At 38.9% G+C, this 27,208-nt stretch overlaps 1 protein-coding gene across 9 annotated transcripts in view; it reads right to left on the reverse strand.

Moving 5' to 3' along the window:
• Positions 1–3,502: 3,502 nt before the first annotated feature.
• ANKRD44 (ankyrin repeat domain 44) overlaps positions 3,503–27,208 on the reverse strand; it is a 327,884-nt gene continuing 304,178 nt past the window's right edge. For 2 of the 9 annotated variants that reach the window (XM_023218022.2, XM_023218030.2), the window contains exons 20-29: positions 26,318–26,405; positions 25,181–25,298; positions 23,088–23,304; positions 19,220–19,307; positions 17,888–17,971; positions 16,393–16,538; positions 15,830–15,912; positions 12,894–12,976; positions 10,419–10,510; positions 3,503–7,763 (exon numbers count right to left, since the gene is read on the reverse strand). In XM_023218022.2, the coding sequence (XP_023073790.1) occupies positions 7,516–7,763; positions 10,419–10,510; positions 12,894–12,976; positions 15,830–15,912; positions 16,393–16,538; positions 17,888–17,971; positions 19,220–19,307; positions 23,088–23,304; positions 25,181–25,298; positions 26,318–26,405 (1,247 nt within the window). In that variant the 3' untranslated portion in view covers positions 3,503–7,515. Of the gene's footprint in view, positions 7,933–10,418; positions 10,511–12,889; positions 12,977–15,829; positions 15,913–16,392; positions 16,539–17,887; positions 17,972–19,219; positions 19,308–23,087; positions 23,305–25,180; positions 25,299–26,317; positions 26,406–27,208 lie in introns of those variants that run through there. The other 7 variants (XM_031936501.1, XM_023218036.2, XM_023218043.2 and 4 more) reach the window with 6 other exon arrangements.

A 27,208-nucleotide genomic window follows, 5' to 3' on the forward strand; every position in this document is an offset into this window, starting at 1 on the left:
CCTGTATGTTCTGCACATGTATCCCAGAACTTAAAGTAAAATAAAAATTAAAAAAAAGATGACAGAGAAAAAAAATCAGACCACAGCCATTTTTCTGCTTACATTTCTCCAGTGGCTTTTGTCAGATTCAGAAAAATATAGAAACTCCTCCCAGCTCACAAAATTTTATGTCTGGGCTCTTAATCAGAAGATCGCTGTTAATCTTCTGCCACCCTCCCTTTCCCTTGAGTCTCCAGGCACACTGGCCCCATTTCTGTTCCTGGAACATAACAAACTCATTCCTGCCTTTGGGTGTTGGCACTAGCCATTCCCTCTCCCTATGAATGTTCTCTCCTCTGATCTTTGCATAGCTGGTAATTTCTTGTGGATAGGATCTGAGCTTAAATGTTAGTAATTCTTAGGAACCCCAACTATAAAAAATATAAATAAAGTTCATGAATTTGCTGGGTACTTTCAACTCAATGTAAACACAGGTAAGCTTTTTGTGCTCTAAAAGTACTGCTTCAGTATTTTTACTTTTGAAAATTATAAAATTCTTCCAGAATGTAAATACACAGTATTTCATTAAATTGACATTTAAAAGTAGAAAATAGCATCCTAGAAATTGTGTCCACTAGTACCTGGAGAACCCTGTGAGGCTGAAGTACTCTGTTGCCAGAGCTTGCCATGTGACGGTGGGCCAAGTGCCCCATCTTTGTGAGCAGGAGTTCTCCCCACCGGGAAAGTAGATACAATCACCTCTTGCTTAAGACAAGAAATATATGTATGTATGTCGACATCTGTGGTTTGATAATGAATTAAAGATGTCTTGATCTGTGCAAATCTTCTCCCCTGGAAAAATACATATCGAGGGCACATGTGCTCAGCATTGCCTTCCAAAGTTCTTCTTCTCAATCTTATAAGTTCTCGTTCTCAGAGCATATAAAGTGTGTTTATGCAATCCCTTGTGAAAATAGATGAGGCAATATGGCTGGCGTCACAAGCAATACATTGATGAAGAAATGATTCAGAAACAAGAGGAAGGCAAATAGGCGAGCACTGGTGTAGAGGAGCATTGACATTGTAAGTGGCGCAGTTATTCCCTGGGTTGAGTGGCACATTTGGTCTCCCTGGCCCTTGGAACCATAAATGCTCTAGTAGCAGCCCTGCTCACCCCCCAGCCATTGTGCCAACCACAAATGCCCACACATTTCCAATCACTCCCTAGAGTGCCTGAGAATTAATGAATGGCACAGCCATTATCTTGGTGCTTTATATTTTACAGCAAATGCACCTTCAGGATGAAATTTGCTAAAGAGACAATTCATACAGTACTTTTACCCACAATGTTTTTATGTTAATAGCCTTTTAGCTTAATGCTTTTGTGCTTTGCAGACTAATTCTGAAAAACATTAAGTGTGTTAAGTGAGGGATAGATATACAGGGATCTAAACCTACCAAATGGAATTAGTGAGAAGGAATCTTTGACAAGCAGTTTGAAGACAAAGTGCCACATCAATGTTCAAAAATATAATTATCGCAGTGGAGGCCATTATCACCTTTCTCTGCTTATGAGAACACAATTAAAATTAGGGATCTCTACATTTTCCTTGAAAGGGTGAGTTCAGGCAGTCAAGCAAGCAATTTCCTTAGCAATGACTGGGAAGAAGGTGTATTAGTATGATGTTACAGCCTCAAAGGACACTGTGATAGACCAGGATGGCGAGTAGCTTCCGAAAATGGCTCCTAGTGATTGCTGTTCCTGCTGCTCACACCCTTGGGGGATCGCTTGTCCTTGAGTATAGATTGGACTTAGTAATTTGCTTTTCATGAATAGAATATGAGAAAAATGATGAAATATCATTTCTGAAATGCAGTTGCAAAAATCTGTGACTCTGTCTTGCTCTTTGTCTTCCTGGCTTTTGTCAGCATGCTAGCCCACCAGGCAAGCTGCCATGTTGTGAGTTTCCCTACAGGAAGGCCCATCTGGCAAGGAACGGAGGGCAGCCAACAGCCATCAAGGAACTGAGGCCCTCAGTGTAACAACCCACGAGAAGAATCCTGCCAACAACCATATGAGTGAACTTAGAAATGGATCGTTCCCGGGCTAACACCGTGATTACAGGCTGTGAGAGACCCTGGAACAGAAGACCCAGCTAAACTAGGGCTGACTCATAGAAACTGTGAGTTAGGAAACATTTGTTGTTTTAAGCCATTAAGTTTTGGGGTAATTTGTTACACAGCAATAGATAACTAATATACCCAGTCTGCTCTAAACAACAGGAAGCACTCACTTGTGGTGTGACTCCTGCTTTACAGCCTTTAAGACTGAAAAGCACCCAGATTTGTGTATTTGAATAGGGAGGGAGGCAGGGCTGAGTACAAAACCTCCCTTAACATTTCTGGCAGAAAAAAAACAAAACATTATATGGCAAGATGGCATGGAAGAGAGAACATCTAGAGGCAGATGTTGTATCATCAGGTCACTATCTTCAAAAATTCAAGTTGTATAACTTCTCTAGGATTCAGTTTCTTCCTGAAAGAGCTGGTGATGTGACTGGGCTGGACTGTAATAACTGCTAACATTCTATAACACTTGATTTGAGGAACTCAGGCAGGCACCACCCCCAAATGTCTTTGTCAATAACTGGAAACTCCATCATTAGGAATTTGTTCCTTAGTGCTTCCAGGGACTGTCCCTGAAGTTACTACTCAAGATGAAAAATTTTGGATGGTGAGATAGATGGAGAAGGAAATTCTATGGATACCTTTAAGGATAGTGCAGAGATGGAGGTTCTTGTGTTGCTCTGAAGTCCCCGAAGGGTAATGGTGACAATACCAAAGACAGGCATGGTTGATTTCACAATTTTGAGGACCTAATAAACTTCCTTTTTGATATATGTGAACTGTATAACTGATCACGTTTCTCCTCTTACCTTGGCTGCAAGGAAGCTAAGAGCAAACTCAAGTTCAGTCATAGATACTGTTTTAAATTTTATGGTTCCTGTATCTGTTTGTATTCTTTTTCTCTGTTCTCATTTTTCTATTTGTAGTTTACCACATCTTTTGTCATAACCCAGCTCAAATCCTTTATGGACCAGCCTGGGCAACATAGTGAGACCCCATCTCTACAAAAAAACAAAATTAGCTAGGCATGGTGATGCACACCTGTAGTCCCAGCTACTTGGGAGGCTGAGGTAGGAGGATTACTTCAGCCCAGTAGGTCGAGGCTGCAGTGAGCCGAGATCTCACCACTGCCCATCAGCCTGGACAACAGAGCAGAAACAAAACAAAACCCTTTATGGAAAAAGTTGGAAGCATAAATACATACAATAAACACAAGCATGTATGTTTGAATTTTTTCTCTAATTGTGATAATACAAACATAAATTGTGAATGTGGAGATACACTTTTATCTCGATTAGTTCCCAAATTTAAAGTTAATTTGGCTTGGGGGAGTGCAAAGATTTAAATTAGCATAATTTAGAAAAAGCATAAATTGGAAAAATTAAAATACAAATCGCAACAATATGTGTACCGTTTTTATTTGTAAAAATAACCATCTGAATGCATTTCCATAGTATATTACAGTTAAGTACTTCGTTATGTTATTAGAGCATTCAGTAGTTGCAAAAGTATTAAACTGTGCTTGAGAAGATTCAGATTGGTTCAAAGTCATTCACTGAACTAAAAGTCATTTTCCCCATTTTTACAGTCATGACATTTACCAGTCATTCAACTCCAATTTACATAAGAAAACATTATAGACAAAATCTCACTGAAATCATCAAACAATATTTTATGCTGTTACAAATATGTTATGCAAAATATAACACTGGCACCAGATTTGTATCATCGTGCTTTACAAAGATATATTGCACATGCTAGAGCATAAAATATGTAGACAAAACTACCAAATAAAAGATATTTGCATTGAATTTTTAGATCACATAAGAAACGCATAGAATTACATTTTATACAAACACTCAGATTGTCACTATCTTAAAATGCTTTTCCCCTATAATACTGACCTATGGTTTACAGTTTTGTAAGAAGAAAGCATTTTAGCACTGCAAAATCAAACAATTCCTATAGAAAACTTTAGCATTTTCATATTCATTTCAATGCAAGTACAAGGGGAAATTTCAGGAAAAAAGACACTTTATACATTCAAAGAAAGGTTGAAATGAAAACTCACTGGTATCATATTGCTCTGATAACACTCAAATGAAAAAATACAAAACATTCCACAGAACATTTCCAGAATATACAAATATAAAAAGGCACTCTAACTTCATATTACAAGACAAAAAAAGGGATGAGTTTTTCAACCAACACAACATATAAGCACACCAAGTTGCTCAACAGTACAAAGAATAACTAGTGCAGCAAATCCATTTGATGTTTTTGTTCTAATTTCATAACAAAATGATAAACCAAGCAGTGTTTACTGCCTAAAGTACCAAAACATACTATGGTGCCCTTTTAGTAGTGATAAATAGAAATACCCTGAGCTATTTACTGTAGAATCATAGCAGATTTTAGGCAATTTGGAGATAGTAATGTATTTACCAAAGACAGGCAGACACTGACAAATAAGTAAGTGCAATGAAACATGATCCTTGTGGCTGTGGTTAAAATACAGTCTAAAAATAACACACTTAAGTAAAAGCACTAAGCAACTAAGACTTAGTTAAAAACACATTTTTTTTTTTTCTTAGAAAGCTATGGTGCAAACATAATTTTATTTCTAAGGGATGTAATTAAAATACAGAAATGATAGTTTTTAAAGTCATTTCTTTAAAAAAAAATTTAGTCTTGGCGTATGGGAGAAAGAGAAAGGGGGAGAGAGAGAGAGAGATCAGTTGATGTAATGAACAGTTCATTGTGAGCATGATTTCATTTCGTTCCTTTGTCCTCCTTCTATGAGTAAGAGAGTGGGGAAAAGTCAAAATGCAGCTCCATGGAGATAACGTCTCATGGTGAGTCACTGCTTTGCTGAAATGATTCTTGTACTCTCTGCTACACGACAGGAAAAATGTTAACGCTGCTTTGCCATTAAAGCGAGCATTTCATTTCCTGCTTGAAATGCCAACTGAGCAAGATTTCCATTCACTTCTAGAAAAAGACACCGCAGTATATTGTGCTTCTTCAACATTGAATCTCTCTTACTTTTCAGTGTTTTGGTAAAGAGAAGGTCATTATTGCTCATTAGCAATTTATCTGCTTTTTAAAAATTCATCTTCTCTAAACAAACGAAAAGGACAGAAGGTGGGAAGCACAACGCCAAGAATTCAAAAAACAGTGGTGGTGGTGTGGGAAATTTTCAGGGAAATTAATACCAGTTCAATCAGTCCTCTGAACAAGCTCTCATTTGTGAAGGACCCAACAGGAGTTTTAATCAAATCCAGGATATTAAGAGTAAGATTAAAGTTTTACAGTTAGATGAAAAATATAATACAGTTATCTGTCTTTGATCCAGATATGATAGAACATTATTTTTAAAATATCTCACATACACTATAAAATAGCAATTTCCAGGGTGGAAATGGAACTCGTTATAAAATGTCAGAGAGTACTTCTCCAATTCGACACATTTCTTTTCTGTCTCTTCCTCAAGTAGAAAATAGCACTTGAGCTGGTGATTTTTATTTCTCCTTTTGGCACATGTGCCCACACACTGCCATCATTTCCCATCAGGTTACTGAGACTACGTGAGCTTTTCAGTGTACTTAGGGTAATTTCTAAATATTTCTTTGGGCTGCCTTTGTGTATATGATCCACTACACATTTGAGTTTTCATCTCGCAGAAGCGCATCCAGACTGCAATGTCTTCTAAGCTCTAAGCTTTACAGACTGCGGCTGAGCAATAGAAGATGCGTAGCCCTCTCTAACCAACGTGGAAGAACCTGAGGGTCAGCTGGAAACTTTAGCAGTGGAAATGCTGGGTTTGGCCCTTGGGCTTTTGGCTAGCCCAGGGTCAAGTGTGTTTTTTTCACTGTTTTTGTTATTCTAAATAAGATACATAGCAATTAAAATAGAGAACAAATAATGGATGTTTCCTCACTAATTGCTTCATTTCAAATAAATATAAACACATTTACATCAAAAGTATATGGACATTTTCTCTAGTTTGGCAAAAAAAAAAAAAAAAAAAAAAAACATGGTCAACACATCATCAGCTACAAATGTTAAGTGGTCAACTAGAAATCTGTGTCATAAGAAATATAAAATACAACAAAGACTGGTACACAAAAAGATTACATTTTAACTCCATAAAAAAGCTACTTCAGTTCTCACTTGCATTTTGAAGGAAAAAAATGTATATCTTCCATTTTAGACTGAAGCATTTTGGTCCTCATGTGTAGCTGGCTGATGAACTACACACACACACACACATATATACACACACACACATATACGTGTGTGTGTATGTGCATAATTTTTAAAGAGTCTCATTCTTCTTTTTGTACAGCGGTTCCAGGTGTGGAACGGGGTCCATTTGACCTAGAAGCTTTGGCAGAGGGAGCAGACACAGTATTCACTATGTTGGTTTCATCATCAAGCAACTGGCAATCGGCTTTACTTGCTAAATCACCCATTTCTACTTTCTGCTTTCACTTTTTTGTTCCTTTTTGCAGTCACACTTTTCACTCACTTGGCATGGCCTTGACTCGGAAGTTCATTTTACTACTGATGAACAATGCTGATGATTCTGATGGTTTTTAAAAGTTAGTATTTTGATTTAAGAGTAAATTAACAAAGGGTAGTTTCATATTAATTTTGCATATTGTGTCAAAGTTTTGGTGCAATATAATTTTCACCTGAAATGTTATTAGATAAATTTGGGTTCAATCACTTAAGTGAAAATTAGTCACAGGCTTGTTATGGAGAACACTGTGTTAAACAAAAAAAGCAAGTTCAATTTTTCAATTCATCTGGCAACTTTAACAGAGATCCTCAGAAAGAAGTTCTGGATATTTAAATGCTTACTATAGAGAGGATATAAATAGTTGGACTGTCTAAAAAGATTATTACAGTCATTATTTCTGAAGATGAACACCTTTACCTTTGGCTTCTAGTGAGGAAGTAAACATCAAAGTGAGAAGAGGTTTGAGGCATTTCCTATCTGCCTCTTCCCTTCCCTCCCAGGGGACATGAATGTCACACTGATATACTTCTGAGAATTCACTGCTAAATACATGAAAAGAAAAATTATTCATAGTGAACAGCTGCCTCTCTGTTGCATTATCCCCAAAGAACAGGAATTAAATACATCTTTTATTCTTTACTTAAAATGAGAGGTAGACTTTCATAGAAGTATCTTAAAGAGGATGTGAAACAAAACAAAACTGGGGCCATCTGTGTGACTGCTCCACCCAACAGCCTCACTGCCCGCCCTTGATTAATTCCTTCTCTACTAGCTTCTGGAAGCCCAGGCCCTAAATAATACTGGAACACACATAAACCTGGAATTCAAGCTTCTTTCCTTTCCTCCAACACAGGTGATCAAAGGAAAGCTTCTACAGTCCAAACTCAAAACGTTTCCGAATCAGAATCATTTTCATTGTACCCATCCTCCGAGCCTACGTTGTTACTGCACAGGCTAACCATGCTACCCAGATTGGAGAGGGTCGTCCTGCTCAAATTGTCTTTTTTTAAACAAACGAAGTTGACAGCCGTCATTGTACTGGAAGGAGAAAAAGGCATCATGGTAGCCAAAATGAGGGCCAGGCAGTCAGCCACGTCTTTGTTAGGAGCGCAAGCCAGGGCCGGGGTATGACCTGGGCGTAAATGCAGACAAGGCAGTGGTTAGTTCTGAGGAGTCTCGAGGAGGCACGAGCATTCCACAGTACATCTCAGATGACCTCACAGGCGGAGATGTATGTTGAGTTAGAAATCATGCCAGGTAAAAGGAGGAGTTACTTCTCACAAGTCATGCTAGGGGTGAGGCTAGAGGGGGAGGGAGGGAAGACATTTTATGGAGGGCTTTTTATTTTTGTTTTCAGCTCATATGACTACAACAAGCACGATATTATCCAATGTTAGGCAGGATTCCAGCCTTCATTTAGTGAACACAAACATGAGGGTGTGGGTGTGGGACACAATTTCACAATAAACAGCAACAGGACAATCAGGAAGATGTTTCCGCCTGACAGCACACACACACCATGAGCCTCAGGCCTGGGCCTGAGAAGGACTCTCATTCTGAGAACAATGACTTTCTATTGTTAGGTAATTGTGTGTCCAATTAGAAAAGATATTGAAAATTAGATGACTGCAAAAGTGAGTAATGAAGTTTCGTCACTTTATATATGTTTCATAGAAAGTAGACACCAATAACTAGTTTTAGAAAAATGGAATCATTACAGTAGATCAGACACAGGAAAGCACTGGTTGTTTGTGATTAAAAATTTACAATCATTTAGGATAAATTTAACAAAAAAATTTTTTTTTGATAGGGTTTCACTTTGTCTCCCAGGCTGGATTATAGTGGCATGGGCCTTGATCTCACTACAGTCTTGTCTTTCGGACTCAAGCAATCCTCCCACCTCAGCCTCCCGAATAGCTGGGACTGTAGGTGTGTGCCACTACTCCCAGCTGATTTTTTTTTTTTTAATATTTTTTATTTGAGTCGAGGTCTTGCTATGTTTCCCAGGCTGTTCTCAAACTCCTGGGGTCAAGCAATCCTCCCACCTTGGCTTCCCAAAGTCCTGGGATTATAGGCATGAGCCATCACACCTGGCCTAATAGAGTATTTAAAAATGGCCACTCACCAACCAAAGTCCCAAATCTAAAATGTAATGGATGTGAGAAAATTACTATGCTTGTCATAATTAGAACCATGTTATTCTCATTTAGACTCAATGGGTCCAGCCCAGATAAGAAAACTGTCTTAACTCATAATACAGGTTCCTTGAGGAAGTAGACTAAGTCTTTGACTTGATTATTTCCCTTATCCAACCTTTATTCTACTGGCCTGAAAAGGGTTAGCTGCCTTCTCGGCTGGTCAAAGTTTCCACTACACAGTGAGGGCACTTGCTCAGTAATTCAGAGGAATAGCTCACTAAAACTTCACGTTTGTTGTTTTGTTTATCATCACTTGACCTGCTCTCCCCACCCTGCTCTTTAGTACATCATTCATTTTTCTGGTATGAACACAAATAAGAATGAACAGGTAGTTTAACATTCCATTCCACAAAAGTCAGTGATGAGTAAAGGAATTGTGGTTGTACTGCTGTATAAAATTGCTCCAAATGTTCCCAGGCCTTTGGGATGCAGGTATGCACCAACCCAGGGCTCTTGTTCCTAAGGTCACTATCAGCTGAACAAACCTTCAGTGCAGCAGATTGACACCAGGAAAAGCAAAACTAATTTATTCTATTCTCTTTGACCATTTTGGAGAAAAACTGTGGGCCTCTGCAGGCCAACCCTAAGTCTACAGTGGCGTTAAGACAGTGTGGGAAGGTGAGGCAGGAAAACCAAGGAGATGGAGTAATAGGGAACTTTCTGCACTTCCTAGATGAGTCAGGTGGGGGACAGAGCAGGGTGCATGCTAGGATAAATGGGGCTGGAAAATCAAAACTAATAAGAGTTAGCTACTGATGCCAGTATGGCTGCTTAATTCTGAGAAACAGGCATGAGCTGCTAATCCCAACACCTGTAACAAGCAGTTGATTGAGTTACATTAATACATTATAATACTTTAATTAAATGCTATATTGTAAAAATTACAGAATTCATAAATATCCAGAAGTTCCTTTTTTGCTCCCCAAGGTTAATAGGCATTGTGCTTAAAATGGCAGCTTAGTGCAATTCTAGTAGCCATTCTTTTCAAAATGTCTTAGGAAGCAGAGTAGAAAAATTCTGTTAAGAATTAGTTCGTTAGGAAAGGAACATTATGCAGATCAGGGGAAGCTTCAAGCCTAGACATTGATTAAGAAATTTTACTGTTGTTCCTCAAATTTCCATACTTGGAATATGAGTTCTGATCCATACTTAAAGAAAAAAAAAAAGTTTGATCTCAGAATGAACTTAAATACAATCAAAAATCTAGGTTTTCATTTGAGCCCTTGAGCATGCACTAATGACATGTGTAATCCCTAACTCTTCAGCATCTGCAGTTAAAATTTTGAGCGTCAACTTGAAACTCTTTTAGTGTGTCTAAAATATTTTAACCACTGTGCTGAGGAGTTAGAGACCAGCTGCTGGCATTGCATGCAAAATGGACAGCGCTGGGTGGGCTACAGGTAGACTATGTGATTTACAAAAAGACAGACAGGACAAGTTATCCTTGCTTGATTTCTCACACACGGGACTTCCAAGGGGGACAGAATTCTTAACCGCCTTTTAAACTAGCACCTATCTTTCTCATTTTCCTCTAGCTTCAACTAGCTTATGGAAGGTACCTGCAGTCACTGTTGACTTTTTCCACTTACCATTTTCATCTACAGCAAGTACACAGGCCCCTTTGGCCAGCAACTCCTCAACTACCACCTTCAAGCCATTGCGTGCAGCAACGTGGAGGGGTCTAAAAAACACAAGACCGAGCATCAGTTGTGATACATACTTGGGTGAGAATGTGGAATTCTGGTTAGCCCATGTCGCTAAAAGGAAGTACTTAGACTCTGCAAATAGTACATGGATGTTTTTACTTAAGAAAAAAAAAAAAAAATTGCTGCCCAGATCTTTTCCAGGTGCTAATAGTCCAACTGTTGTTGTATGTTTGGCCCAGATCTTGCTGCAGATATTACAAATATTCTGCATCTCAAACAATCTCAATGACAGTAAATAGGAAGACAGAGGAAGAACTCAAGCTTTGCTGTATTTCGCAGAAGGCCCTTTACTGCTTGATTTCTAACACAGCATTTGAATCACTGTTTCACACAGTTCAACAATATGACTGGCATTAATGCCACCCACATATATGTATAATTTCAACCCTCCTTGTTATTACTAAATGCACACAGATGTTTTACTGAATTTATAATACCTTAAATAATTATGTCAGACTCAGTATATTGTGCTTATATACTGCTTAAGAATCTTTTATTTTTTTTTGAGACAGGGTCTCACTCTGTCACCCAGGCTGGAGTGCAGTGACATGATCACAGCTCACTGCAGCCTTGACCTTCTGCTGGGCTCAAGTGATTCTCCTGCCTCAGTCTCCTGAGTAGCTGAGACTACAGGTGCAAACCACCGTGGCTGGCTAATTTTTTTATTTTTTGTAGAGAAGGGGTTTTATCATGTTGGCTGGCCTCAAACTGCTGGGCCCAAGTGATCTGCCTGTCTGAGCCTCCCAAAGTGCCAGGATTACAGGTATGAGCCACCACACCCAATTTTTTTTTGTTTTTTGTTTTTTTGTTTGGAGACAGAGTCTTGATCTTGTTGCCCAGGCTGGAGTACAGTGGCGCGATCTCAGCTCAGTGCAACCTCCGCCTCCTAGGTTCAGGTGATTCTCCGGCCTCAGCCTCCCAAGTAGCTGAGATTACAGGCACCCGCCATTACGCCCAGCTAATTTTGTTGGTGGTGTTGTATTTTTTAGTAGAGATGGGGTTTCACCATGTTGGCCAGGCTGGTCATGAACTCCTGGCCTCAAGTAATCCACCTGCCTCGGCCTCCCAAACTGCTAGGATTACAGGCATGAGCCACCACGCCCTGCTTAAGGTGCTGGAGAGGATGTGGAGAAATAGGAAAACTTTTACACTGTTGGTGGGACTGTACACTAGTTCAACCACTATGGAAAACAGTATGGCAATTCCTCAAGGATCTAGAACTAGATGTACCATATGACCCAGCCATCCCACTACTGGGTATATACCCAAAGGATTATAAATCATGCTGCTATAAAGACACATGCACACGTATGTTTATTGCGGCACTATTCACAATAGCAAAGACTTGGAATCAACCCAAATGTCCATCAGTGACAGACTGGATTAAGAAAATGTGGCACATATACACCATGGAATACTATGCAGCCATAAAAAAGGATGAGTTTGTGTCCTTTGTAGGGACATGGATGCAGCTGGAAACCATCATTCTTAGCAAACTATCACAAGAGCAGAAAACCAAACACCGCATGTTCTCACTCATAGGTGGGAACTGAACAATGAGATCACTTGGACTCGGGAAGGGGAACATCACACACCAGGGCCTATCATGGGGAGGGGGGAAGGGGGAGGAATTGCATTGGGAGTTATACCTGATATAAATGATGAATTGATGGGTGCTGACGAGTTGATGGGTGCAGCACACCAACATGGCACAAGTATACATATGTAACAAACCTGCACGCTATGCACATGTACCCTAGAACTTAAAGTACAATTAAAAAAATAAAATAAAAATAAAAAATAAAAAGAAAAAAAAGAAAAAAATTCCTTTGCCTTTAAAACAAATGCATAAATAATTTCCTAAAGCAGAAAATGAAACAGCTTTTAGATCTTTCACACCAAGGGTTACACTGAATTATATTAAAATATAATCAAGACAAATAGCTTAGAAACTCTTCAAATGTATTCTGGGAACCTGATTTGTAAAACTGTCATTTTCCAGTCAGAATACATAATGCTAATACATAATACAAATAGCTTCCCCAAATATGTCAGTCCATAAGATTTTTCTAACAGCCCACTAAATTTATAATATTACCCCAGAAATATCAGCAAAGAAAAACACAGACCTCACAAAATTCTATGAAGACATATCAAAAGAAGGATTCTAACTAAAACTGCCTAGCTTGGTCAACATTTGTAGATATGTGACTGTCACCTTCATGCAGGGGAAGCCAGGTCTGCATCCTTCACCACTGTGTTCCCCAGAGCTAGTCTGGCACACAGCAGGCTCTTAATATTTATTGAATAAATGCCTATGACCCTGGGTTCAAGTCCAACTTTAGTAGTTACACTTACGTCTGCAGTGCATTATTTTTTGCATTAATAAGGCTCTCGTCTTGTATCTTGTCAAGTATTAACAAGGCACATTTTTCATGACCCTAATAAAGAAAAAGAATGATAAGAAATACAGGACAGAGACATAGAAAAGTTACTGTGAAATTTCTTCATTATGATTTAAATTGAAAATGAATTTCCTCTAACAACATTCTATAGAACTATTTTCTGAGTAATTTTTTTTCTTCTCAATAGTGAATGGGCTCCAGACACTCTAAGAGTCCTAATAAGGTCCATTAGAACTTGGTTAACATAAGTCTGATCTAAAATATTAATGCTGCTAAGATAAATTTTAAAATTAATCCCCAGAGAGGTAAAGCAGATGCTAGTTTAGCTAGGCCAGCTGGTAAGCAGGGAATAGAATCTGGAATATTGTCTGAATCCTACAACATTTAACATACATCAAAAGTCCCACCTCCTATTTCAAGACGTCAGTTACTACTTCAATTATCCATTTATCCTTGGAATTCCCATTACATCTATTATCTATATCATTCATCATCATTGTCTTATATTGTGAAGAAACCCTATTTCAGGAAAACTCATTCTTTTCTTCCTCGACCAGTAGAAGATATCTCTCTGTACCTTAGAAAATAGATGGTTAATAATCTTTGAAAATCAACTGATGAGTCAGAGACCCTTTCACAATTTCAGGCCTGGTACCCTTTTAAGGGGTCATGGCTTCCTAAGCCCTTGCTGATGAACATGTGGCCTGCAGAGCAGTCACATTAGTATTACTGGGAGTTAGAACTGCTGAATCTCAAGCTCTGCCTCAGACCTAATAAATCAGACACTGTTTTTTCACAGATCTCCTAGGTGATTCATTTGCATGATAAAGTTTGAAAAGCATTGCACTTATATTCACCAAAATACTATACCTTGAAATAAACTTCATAAAGCTGAGCACTTTTTGTGGTTTCCATGGACTTCCCAGAGCATGAAGTGAGAAAATGCAAGCAATGAAAGGAATGTCTGAGACTTCTGGTACCATATAGGTAACACTGATAATATTTTAACTACACTGCAATAAATCACTGCCATGGGTGCTAACTGGCGTCATACTATAATGCCTTATATGGGAGACCGTTAAATATAATTTTAGAAATGTCCATGGAGGTTTCATTCTGATGCACTGCTGCTGGAGGGTAAACTGTTGTGAACTCATAAGAGGACAAGTTGGTCTAAAAATATTTATATCTGGCAGGGTGCGGTGGCTCACGCCTGTAATCCTAGCACTTTGGGGTGCCAAGGCAGGCAGATCACGAGGTCAGGAGTTCGAGACCAGCCTGGCCAGCATGGTGAAACTCCGTCTCTCACAAAAAAATACAAAAATTAGCCCGGCATGGTGGCGCGTGCCTGTAGTCCCAGCTACTCGGGCAGCTGAGGCAGGAGAATCGCTTGAACTTGGGAGGCGGAGGTTGCAGTGAGCCAAGATTGCACCACTGCACTCCAGCCTGGGCAACAGAGTGAGACTCCGTCTCAAAAAAAAAAAAAAAGAAGTATATCCTTAGACTCAATAATTCCACACTTAGGAATTTATCTTAAAGTAATGAGTAAGGTTGTTTATAAAAGATTCCTCTGCAATAAGCATTATTTATATAGGTTGAGCTTACCATATTCGAAAATCTGAAACAAAAAATGCTACAAAATCCAAAACTTTTTGAATATTGACATAACACTAAGATTTCTGGATTTGGGATAATCAACAGGTATAATACAAACATTCCAAAATCCAAAAAATTCCTAAATCTGAAACACTTCTAGTCCCAGGCATTTCAGGTAAGAGATACTGAACTTGTACTAGCATATAATTGAAAACAAGCTATTTGTCTAATAATAGGAAATGGGTTAAATAAAAGATGGCCCATTCCTAAGCTGAAATACTACAAATCTTCTAAAATACCATAAAACATGATGTTTAAAAGATATTAATAGTATACGATTCAGCAACAAAACCAAATTTTGTAAAATCATATGTATGACATAAAAGATAAGTTATATATATATGTAATTTTACATAATTTATCTTTTCTTTTTTTTTTTGAGACGGAGTTTCACTCTTGTTGCCCAGTCTGGAGTGCAATGGTGCGATCTTGGCTCACCGCAACCTCTGCCTCCCGGGTTCAAACGATTCTCCTGGCTCAGCCTCCTGAGTAGCTGGGATTACAGGCATGCACCACCACGCCCGGCTAATTTTGTATTTTTAGTAGAGACAGGGGTTCTCCATTATGGTCAGGCTGGTCTCGAGTTCCCAACCTCAGGTGATCCTCCTGCCTCGGCCTCCCAAAGTGTTGGGATTACACTCATAAGTCACTGTGCCCGGCCTAAAATTTATCTTTTATAGAAGAAGGAATCTTGAGCAACATGTGAACACACCACTATTTGAAAACAAAAAAACAAAAAACAAAAAAACATTTTTTTGCATTGAACTATACACCAGAAAAAAGGGGAGAGGGTAGAAATACACATAGATCTGTTTATTTGCTTCACATGAGCGTATTTTTTGGCTGTGTTACTACAGTGTCTTCAAATGGAACAAAATGAAAACAAGTAAAACTGCTTATACTTTACAAGCCACCTAACTAAGGTCCTAACTTTTATGTAGGTACCAAAATGTGGTACAAAAACCAGAGAGACAGATACAATGGCAGCATCAAGACAGACAGACTACAGCAAGAATGCAAGTGGCAGATGCCATGAAAAGCATCTCCTCATCATTTGTGTTGGTCTGTCCTTTCCTTCTCACCCTTCAATTCCACTTTCAGTTGACAAGACCCTGGGAAGATGTACATCTTAATTAAGAGCCATGCTACACAGTTCTGCAGTAGAATTTCAGTGGTGTTATTACTGTTATTATTACAACATGAAGTAATAATATTTTAAATTCAATTACATACTTTACTACAAGCCAAATGTAAGGGTGTATTCAAGTCCTTATCCTTTACAGTCAGATCAGCCTGGGCACTGTTCACCAAAATATCTGTAGAAAAAGCCCAAAAGAGGGTTACTTAGATGAGATGCTGATCACATGCATTTTGAAGAAGTCATTACAAACACAATAACATATTTAAATTAGTACAGTTCACGTAATCATATTTAATGTTTTTAAAGAAAAAAGGGAGTAATTTATTTTCATATTTGTGCTATCCAAGGTTAATAGGCACTAATTTTAACTGCTTTTACAGTTCACTATTTCCAGTTAAAATGATTCTGTTGTCATACTTGGTTTCTAAATGTTGAGAATTTCATTGCAGAAGGGCTGGCTCTTTGACAAGGTCCACCAAGAATCAAAAAACAAGGAACTGAAGACGCTTGAGCAGGTAGAATCAGGTGACCTAAATAAAACTGCTAATGGCCTTTTTCCATATGTATATACTATGAGAACAACTGATTTCTTGATTTGACATTATTTTGGTTTTTGGATGGGTATAAGGGCAAAGTCCATACAACAAGCACATACCCACAGCGCCTGCCTGCCCGTTCTCAGCAGCCATCATCAGTGCTGTTTTCCCTGAATTGTCTACTGCATTCACTGGAGCACTGTGACTCAGAAGAAGCTGCAAGCACTCCACATGATCAGCAAATGCTGCTGCATGAAGGGGTGTCCTAAAGATTTAAAACAAATATCACTTGAGTTTCCTTTAAACTTTATTCTCATTAGTTACTGCCCAAGAAACATGTACATGGTGTTGTCTTAAGGATTTAAAACTTCTCAGTTTATAGACATAGTGATCAGGCCCCCTCCCTCTAAAGGTCATCCAGGGTAGACACTGAAATATCACATATGGGACTGGAAACTCCTAGACTTGGGAGGCGGGTGTGTGTTGGCCCTGATAATGAAATTAGTGTCTTTACTGACTCTTTAATCTTAAGTTCCAGTGAGTCTACTTTTATCTTTGAGATAGATACTTTCAAAATTAATGCTTAAGTCTGTAGGTAATTGGCAGATTAAATAAAAATTTTAAAAGCCCGTCACATCATCTATTGTGGTTGCTTAATTTCTTTTAAAGGATAATTTGGCATTATTTATCAAAATTAAAAAAATCAACCCTTTAACCAATAAATCCAATTCTAGGTTTTTATCTCTCAGATACACTTGGTCATGTGTACAGACACATATTTTATTTATTTATTTATTTATTTATTTATTTATTTATTTATTTTTGAGACAGAGTCTCACTCTGTTGCCCAGGCTGGAGTGCAGTGGCACAATCTCAGTTCACTGCAACATCTGCCTTGCAGGTTCAAGTGATTCTCCTGCCTCAGCCTCCTGAGTAGCTGCGACTACAGGCATGTGCCACCATGCCCGGCTAATTTTTTGTATTTTTAGTAGAGACGGGGTTTCACCATGTTAACCAAGATGGTCTCTATCTCCTGACCTTGTGATCCGCCCACTCCAACCTCCCAAAGTGCTGGGATGACAGGAGTGAGCCACGGCGCCTGGCCCAGATACATATATGAGAATGTTCACCACATCACATTTTGAAACAGCAAAATATTGGAAACGAACTAAATATTCTTCAATGGAGGGCAGGATGAGCAAATTATAGCATAGCCATTCAATGAAAGAATATGCAGCTTTAAAAAGAATATGGTATGAAAGGATCTCCAAGATATACTAAAAGTAGAGCATTGTTATAGAATGCTACCATGTACAAAAAGAATATATGGATATATACATATATATGTATATATGTTTGTAGATATGCATAAAAAATATTTAAGAGAACATAAAATCTGTAAATAACAGTGTATAGTAGCTTTCTCTGTGGAAGAGGCTAGGGATTCCAGGCTTAGAAGGACATTTCTTTTAATTATACACCCTCTGTAATATTAAAAACCATGCTTATCCATTATTCTTTCAATTAAAAACATAGATGTTTGGCTACTCTGCAACTGCAAAGCAGAGGCTAAGATTCATCAAGATAAAAGGCATGCCATTTTAGATTACTTACCTGCCTTTGTCATCTCTACAACTGACGATACTGGAATCTATGGCCCCAAGCAGCAATGATGCACAATTCCCATGATCATTGATTCTAAAATGAAAATGGGTTTTAATGTAACAATCTCACTCTTTTCAATTATATCACCTCCTAACCCATCTTCCTATGTACTGTATATTTGACAATCCGAAGCATTTTTAAAAAATCGAACGTAAATATTTGTGGTATATGTTTCATTGGCATACACTTTGTAACCCCTAGCATTACTTCAGAACCTCTATATCTAGATAGAAGTTTATTGCACCTATACAAGGCACCATGTTAGGCATTTTGGACATATCAAAGTGGAATAGACATGCTTCCTTCAGATTTAAAATCTTTCTGACCTTTGGGAGGCTGAGGCGGGCAGATCATGAGGTCAGGAGTTCGAAACCAGCCTGGCCAATATGGTGAAACCCAGTCCCTATTAAAACCACAAAATTTAGCCAGGTGTGGTGGCGCACACCTGTAGTCCCAGCTGCTTGGGAGGCTGAGGCAGGAGAATTGCTTGAACCCAGGAGGTGGAGGTTGCAGTGGGCCGAGATTGTGCCACTGCTCTCCAGCCTAGGCGACAGAGCAAGACTCCATCTCAAAAAACAAAAAGCAATAAACAAAATAAAATCTTTCTCTTTTTAACTTTACTTTCTTTATTGACCTACTTTATGCCTCCAATATCTTTCCAATCAAATGACTCAGTTTCATATAAAGGCCAGAGACAATGTAAAGACAAAGCATCCTCAGGTCTTGGGCCCCCGGGCTAACCACGGAAGGCCAGTTGAACACAGACTCCCAGGCTGACGATGGAAGTCTGACTTAAAGTCACTGGATCCTCTGAACAATGGCTTACTATTGAGACTGGAGCAAAAATTAAATTTATCAGAAAAGGGCTTACAACATATGAAAGATGAAGAATTTCAATATATGAAAATTTGTCCTAGTGTGAAATGTCTTTCTAACCATCTGTAGGCATACTATTGTCAACGCTGACTTATTTTAGAATTTGGCAGACAAATGTGAGTTATACCTGAAGAGTTCTTCACATGGGTAATGCACCTCTCACTCTACCCCTTCACGAGACTTCCCGAGGGTGGCATCTGTGCCATTTTGGAACTGTGGCACTCTACAAAAAGCTCCGGGAAAATCCTTAATATTTTGCTATCAGATCTACTTGTCTTTAGCAGCAAAAATGGAATATTTCAGTCTTATCTGTAATCTAAAAGCTTTTTTCCCTTCAAAGCAACTTTTCTATGTGGAGTTAAAATAATTAAAGCAACACCATTAACTCTCATCTTTTCTACTTACATTGCACAGTGCAGTGGAGTAAAGGGATTACCGATAAATTTGCGAAAACATTTTTGCTCCAAAAGTACTTCTATACAGTTTTCATTACCTGCAAGAAATAAAAATAATTTAGGGAGTTTCCAAGAAAGAAATTTTGTTCAACCCAATCTATTTTTTCATTACGTATTGAGTTTTTGGTTTATGAATTTTCCTGAATTGGCTGAACATTCATTCTCCAAGAAATAAAATTAACAAAATGCCAAAATGTTATTAACTATGTTCACAGGTGTTCTGAGACTTAATGAACAAATAAAACAATGAAGGCCATATGGTCTGGTGAAGAGAGAGAGAGAAGATGACTCATTTGCAAGCAGAATATATTCTGTTTTACTCTCAGCTCTTGAAAGATAGATGCCTCACATAGGCGTGCTTCAATTTGTCCACATTTATAAGAGGAAATGTACCTTTCACCCATACAAATACTTCCACTTACAGTTGTGTGTTCTAATGGACACATGAAACTGATTAGTAGAAAACAGTATTTGAGATAACGCATGTGAAAAGGTTTTGACTGTAAAATACTATATGTGTTTTAATTGACCCCAAAAACAGTTCTTGGCACATCACGGGCATTCACTAAGCACTATTCAAATAAGTAGATGAATGAATATGTGAGATTTTTCCAACAAAATGGTAGGTAGTTTCCAAATCAACTGAATTTGAGTTAAATAAGGTCCTAGCTGTCAGCTTACTTGTTATGTGATCTGAGGCAATTTACTTGGGATCTCTGAGCCTCAGTTTCTCACATATTCAAAACTGGACAAGGAATACCTGCCCTACCTATGTCACAGGATGGTGAGAACTTTACTCAATAAAGGGCCTCAGTGTGGTTTGTGACATTCTATACAATTGTAAGACACATCTTGCCACATGGTATATAGTCTCCCATGAAGAAGGGTGATGGTTCCCCAGCCTGACTAAGTGTTTTCTCATTACAGACCTGGTTAAAACAAACAACAACAACAACAAAAGTCTCTGTGGTTCTCAATTATAAGGTGGGAAGGCATTGCCATTTTGCTTTGGAACACAGATTGTCCTGAAACCTCTTCTCGGTTGAACTCAGTGCTAAGTTAGTGAAAGTTCCCTTATGATCTACCTCAGAACGATGTAGCTGGGACAATTTGAAATATTAAAATACAAATCAAACTTTTCTTGTACCTAAAAAGAGAAAAGGCAATACTGCTTTTAGACAGATTAAAAAGTATATGAATTAATAAATATAAAAAAAAATGGCAGTGGCCGGGCATGGTGGCTCATGCCTATAATCTCAGAACTTTGAGAGGTCGAGGTGGGTGGATTACTTCAGGTCAGGAGTTCAACACCAGCCTGGCTAATATGGTGAAACCCCATCTCTACTAACAATACCAAAAAAAAAAAAAAAAAAAAGACCTGCATGGTGGTGCCTGTCTGTAGTTCCAGCTACTCGGGAGGCTAAGGCAGAAGAATCGCTTGAACCCAGGAGGCAAAGGTTGTGCTGAACCAAAATCACGCCATCAGCCTGGGTGACAGAGTAAGACTCTATACACCCCTGGGGGAAAAAAAAAAAAAGCTGGCAGCTTCAGGCAAGTTGTATAATTTAGCCTTCCAACTAACTACATGGAACCCTCATTCAAACAGTCTCAGACACCTCAACTCTTCCAAAGGAATTAGCTTAGGGTAGCATCCACACATAGCATTCCTTAAGTGGGGACTGTATGAATCCCAGTTTAAGAGTCTGTGCAGGTAGGACTGGAGATGACTGAGCTCCTTTCAGTATTTCAAAGTGCCTAGTAGAAAGGAGTCTGGGAAGATTGGAGCTTGAAACTCAGTCCTGGACAAAGGCTGCACTGAAAGTGTGAACGGCTTAGGAGAAGACCGTTCCTCCTCCCCTGCCTGTACCTGGAGAGGCCTAGGAACACAGACACCTCTCACCCTGAACCCTGAGGAGAGGATCTGGTTTGCATCAGGTTTGCGGCCCGCCATTATAATCAGCACTCTCACTGCATCCTTCTCCTCTTGTAGGTTCTCCAGTGCCAGAGAGCTCCCACAGCTTGACCCAGATGGGGGTCACCCATTAGTAGGTTAAAAAAAAAATCACTATCCTCCAGTGGCAGGAAGAGAACAAAACCAAATTGAGGAAATAGAAAATTTGGCTCTTACTGAGGCAGAATGAATGAAAAAAAGAGGACTGTGATGAAAACACAGTAAGAGTTCTTAAATTGATATAATTAGAACACACACACACACACAAATGCCTTTTGTGGAACTATTAACAGTTTCTAAATTAAAATTTTAATTGACTGACTGAAAATGTAAAACTAAAATTATAGAAGCAAAGTAAAAAATATATGGGAACATATCCATATAATCTTAGGGGTAGGAGACCTTTTGAAGAAAGACTGGAAACCTGGAAACCATAAAAAATCTGATAGATTCAAGTACATAAAAGCTCAAAATCTCTACTTGGAAAAAAACATCCTAAACAAGGAACAAAAATATTCATGAATTTCTAAGATATTCATATCATTCAACATTCATTCATATCACATTCATATCACTAAGACAAGGTACTCCTACAAGCATACGAGAAAAGATAAATAGCTCAATAGGAAAGAAGTGAACAAAGGATGGAAAAAGTAATTTCCAGAAGAGGAAACACAAATAGCCAGTGTACTATTAGATAGGGAAATGCAAATTGAAACAAGAAGATACCTTTATTTGGCCTTCAAATTGACAAAAATTTAAAAGGGTGTTATCATTCTGGGTTGGCAAGCATGAGGAAAAACACCAACTTTTATACAAATGTTTGGTGGAATGATAAATTTTGATATCCTTTTTGCAAAATAATATAATTTATTAAAATTAAAAAATATATAAGCCCCCTTACTCAATAATTTTATTTCTGGAAACTTATCTGACAGATTTTATGGTACCATAATATGGATATGCACATTGCTGCATTGTTTGTAATAGGAAAAAAAAAATCTGAATGTCAATCCACAGAAACCTGGTTGAATAAAGAATAAGTTCTGGTATACATATTGCTATGAAATAATATACAACTATTACAAGATCAATCCATATTGATACATATTGACTTGTAAGAATATCTGCAATACAATTTTAAACACCAACAAAAAAATTATAGAATGGTTGCTATTTGTTCTATAATTCCAGTTTCAAAAAATAGATACACATTCATTTCTAATTATTTATATTCTCAAAGAAAAAATTATGAAAGAGACACACAAAATTACATTAGAAAGTAGGTTTAGAAATGGAAACAATTTTACTTCAGATACTTCTGTACGTTGGAATTGGTATCATTAGCATGCATTTTTAAATTAAAATAAGTGAAATATAAATTTTAAAATCTCCCAAATAATAAGTACAATAAAATAAATGGGGAATATGAAACATAACAAAGAAATACCAAAAGATGAATCATGCATCTACTAGTAATCAATTGTGACAGGTTAAATTTTATATATATATTTGGTTTTAGTTTTATTATTTTAATCCCTTGTGGGATCCCAGGTTATATTACATAGATCAGAAACTCTGTTTAAAACTGGTCATTTAAGCTTATTAGTTCTGATTACAGTTATGTGTTAATGATTAACTAAAAGGGGGAAGTGAACTTTTACTCAATTAAGGCATCACAGCAGCTGTGGAGGGGTGAGAACTATTAAAAAAACAAACAAACAAAATACACAAAAAAGATATCTTGGATGCAGAAACATTAGAAGCCATGGTTTGCAGAATTACACAAGGCTGTCACCTCCACTGAGCTCACAGTGGTCATGGGGTAGGAAGTCTAGCGGAATCCGTCAAATGATAAGCAACTCACCATTGTAACAAGCCCAGTGCAGTGGCGTGTAGCCTTGGTTATCTTTGAAACAACAGTCCTCCTCAGAAAGAGCCATTTGGAGCAGCTCGCTCAGCCACGTGGCGTGGCCACGAGCAGCTGCATAGTGCAAGGGCGTCCTCCCTCTGGAATCTTTACAGAGAATTGACACTTCTTGTTCCAGCAGCATTTGCACACATTCCTCGTGTCCTGTCATAATCTGATGCATTGCAATTAAAAACACAAAACAAACTCAGAAGACTAAGGAAGCAAAGCAGTTGGCTAAGTGAGGCTGGGCTTAGAGCAAGTGGACATATGCCTGGGTCTTTAAGGAAGGCAGACTCTGTACTATTTCAAGGGCAGAAGTCAGGACAACCTCAGCAAAATTCATAACAGAAAAATCCGTGAACATCAGCATTTTCCAAACATCTCTTGCCTTTCCTGACAACCATGAAAGATATCATGATGTGGCCAGGTACAGTGGCTCACGCCTGTGATCCCAGCACTTTGGGAGGTCGAGGAGGGCAGATCACGAGGTCAGGAGATCAAGACCATCCTGGCTAACATGGTGAAACCCCGTTTCTACTAAAAAATTACAAAAAATTAGCCGGGCGTGGTGGCGGGTGCCTGTAGTCCCAGCTACACAGGATGCTAAGGCAGCAGAATGGCATGAATCTGGGAGGTGGAGCTTGCAGTGAGCCAAGATTGCACCACTGCACTCCAGCCTGGGCGACAGAGCAAGACTCCATCTCAGGAAAAAAAAAGAAAAAGAAAAAGAAAAGAAAGATATCATGATGCAGTGGTAAACATCAGTTTTAGAATCAGGAAGGTCTAAGTGAAATCTTGGCACCCCTGTGACAGGTCAGTTCGCCTCTCCATCCCTCACTCTATTCACCTATATATAAGAATAGTAGTAACAACTTCACAGGGTGTTGTGAGGACTGAGATAACAGATGCAAAGGCTCTCAGCTTGTTGTACAGCCTACAGGAAGCAACCGAGAAATAAAAACTATGATTGTGACAATGATCACATCGCATTCCTCTTCTCTTCATTTATCAGTGTGCTTGGTACCAGGCCAAAACAGCAATTGTATGATTTCTGCTTGTATTCACTTAGTTTATTTGGCATGCTTTAAAAAACAGTTCAGCAGGCGCAAGTGGTCACACCTGTAATCCCAGTACTTTGGGAGGTGGAGGCAGGAGGATCACTTGAGCCCAGCAGTTTGAGACCTGCCTGGGCAACATGGTGAAACCCCATCTCGACAGAAAATACAAAAGTTAGCTGGGCATGCTGGCATGCACCTGTGGTCCTAGTTACTGGGGGGAAGCTGAGGTGGGAGGATCGCTTGAGCCTGGGAGGTGGAGATTGCAGTGAGCTGACATCATGCCACTGCACTCCAGCCTGGGTGATAAGAGTGAGACAAAAAAAAAAAAAACACATTTCAACAGATGTGTGCAAATAATTGTCCATAGGATACATATTTTGGCATTATTTGTAAGGACAAACAATTAGAAATAGCATAACTACTTAAAACCAGGTAATCATTGAAATAAACTATGACACTTGAACACAATGAGGCATTAAAAATCATGATGCAGAAAAAAGTGACATGTAAAAAGGTCCCTGATATACTAAGAGAAAAAAGCACATTCCAAATGACATCTTCAGTATTCTGTCTTTAAAATCTGAAACAAATCTATATATAGAAAGAAGATTGGAGATAATATACACCAAAAAGTGGTTATCTCCAGGAGGTATGATTACTGGTGATTGTGATTTTCTTCTCTGGGCTTTAAAAAAAAAAATATTCTGCAAATTTTCTATGATATACATGTATTTTGTAGTCAGAAAGCAGAACCAATTTCACCAACAGTAGGTGTTCGTGCATCTATTATCACAATCTAACATGAAATCTTAAGAGCAAAACCTTCCATTATTTTGCCTTTGCCAAGGATTTTGTAATTTCTTTTGGACTGAATAAGGTTAATTGTTTATATTAGGAAACAGCTTTTTTGTTAAAAATTCATAGAAGGAAAAAAAAAAAACCAAGCTCATTAAAAAATGGCTTGACTACAGCTGAGAAAGATGTACATACCCCTCTGTGTAAAGCTGTGCATCCTAGGATGTCAACAGTGTCTACGTTGGCTTCCTTTTCAAGTAACAATGAAACAGCATCAATATGTCCATATGCTACTGCAAGCATCAGTGGTGTTCTAGGCAGAGAGATAAAGTAGGCTTTTAAAAAGGAGATTAAAAAAAATATTCATCACTACCAGTAGGAGACATTCTCTTTCTCTCTCTCATTCTTTTCCCCTCTCCTCTTGACAATTGCTTAATAATTTCGGAGCGTCCCCAGTTTGCTATACAATATGCAGAACATGGTATCTGTCTCTGCTCTAATGGCCACATGGAATGTTGTTGGTGGAATGATCCCTAGCGATGAGACAGGGGAAGCTTCCTTTTCAAAATATTCATGTTAATCCCATCATTTTCAGACCTATGTAGCATCTACTAGATATCAAGGGCAGGGAGAATGTGTATGCAGAAGCCCGTCTTGCTTCCATCAGAGCAGCTCTACTTTGTGGTATTCTATGTTGGACTTCTGCTAAAGATTTCATTTAAACAAAGCTTCTTTCCCTAAAGAAAAGTCTGGCAAGTCTCAGGCAAAGAATGAAGTGTTGTGATGCAAGAGGGAAGTGAGATTCTGACTATGACACTAATTCACATGCCTGGGGCTAGTCACTGGTGACTTTTGCTCTGCATTTCCTATTTGTAAGAGAAGATTAGGTGGGGAATATGCCAACAGAAGGAAATTACTTTGAAAAAACGAAGTTGAGGAAGAAAAGACATCTGAAGGATTTCAATAATAGAGATAACCTCATGAGGTCTGTCCTATTTATTAATTAGAAAATGGCAATGGTGTAGCAGCTTCAGAAGAGGGTAAAAATGGGCAGAAAGAGGGAACAAAGGAGAGACTATAAATAAGAGCTGGGAAACATGGCCACAGCCCTTAAAAAGGTGATCCTTTCATCAAGACATGTGCACACCCACCCCTTCTTGCTTTTCTTGGATATACACACTATAACTTAAAGCCACCTAATTAGCCCAGGGTCCTGGCCCAAATATATTCCCCCAACTTCTCAGTTCCACAGTCAGCCTTGTAATGATTTAACCAACCAGGTAGCTGTTGTGATTGAAATGTCAACCCAAGGCCACGTGTGAGCGCACTTACTGTCCTTTGGCATCTTTCACATCAACCGCCTCCGGGTTGTCTGCAATTTCTAGCAACAGCCGTAAACACAGTGTGTGACCATTAATTACTGAAAAAGAAAACAGTGTACAGTCTTTTAACAGAACAACACTGCACATATCTCTCCCAAATGACCTTTTTTTTTTTTTTTTTTGAGATGGAGTCTCGCTCTCTCGCCAGCCTAGAGTGCAGTGGGGCGATGTCGTCTCACTGCAGTCTCCACCTCCCAGGTTCAAGCAATTCTCCTGCCTCAGCCCCCTGAATAGCTGGGATTACAGGCATGCACCACAAGGCCTGGTTAATTTTTGCATTTTTAGTAGAGACAGGGTCTCACCATCTTGGCCAGGCTGGTCTTGAAATCCTAGCCCCAGGTGATCCACCAGCCTTGGCCTCCCAAAGTGTTGGGATTACAGGCGTGAGCCACCAAGTGACCTTCTGAGACAGAATCTCGCTCTGTCGTCCAGGCTGGAGTGCAATGGTATGATCTTGGCTCACTGCAACCACCGCCTCCCGAGTTCAAGTGATTCTTCTGCTCAGTCTCCCGAGTAGCTGGGATTATAGGCACGCACCACCACACCCACTAATTTTTGTATTTTTAGTAGAGATGGGGTTTCACCATGTTGCCTAGGCTGGTCTTGAATTCCTGGGCTCAAGCAATCCGACTGCCTTGGCCTCCCAAAGTGCTGGGATTACAGGCATGAGCCACCGTGCCTGGCCCCAAGTAACATTTATTTAGACTTCAAATCAGTGGTTTTCCATTGTTGCCGCTGGATCCCCCTCAGCTTCTGGCTCAAGGTAGTTTCAGGGCAGAGTGCCTCTTTGCTAATCTGTCTTCCCCCTTCTTCCCAGCAGGGTGCTTTGATCCCCACATTC

The sequence above is a fragment of the Piliocolobus tephrosceles genome, chromosome 11 (assembly GCF_002776525.5).
Source record: "Piliocolobus tephrosceles isolate RC106 chromosome 11, ASM277652v3, whole genome shotgun sequence".
Classification (NCBI taxonomy): Eukaryota; Metazoa; Chordata; class Mammalia; order Primates; family Cercopithecidae; genus Piliocolobus; species Piliocolobus tephrosceles.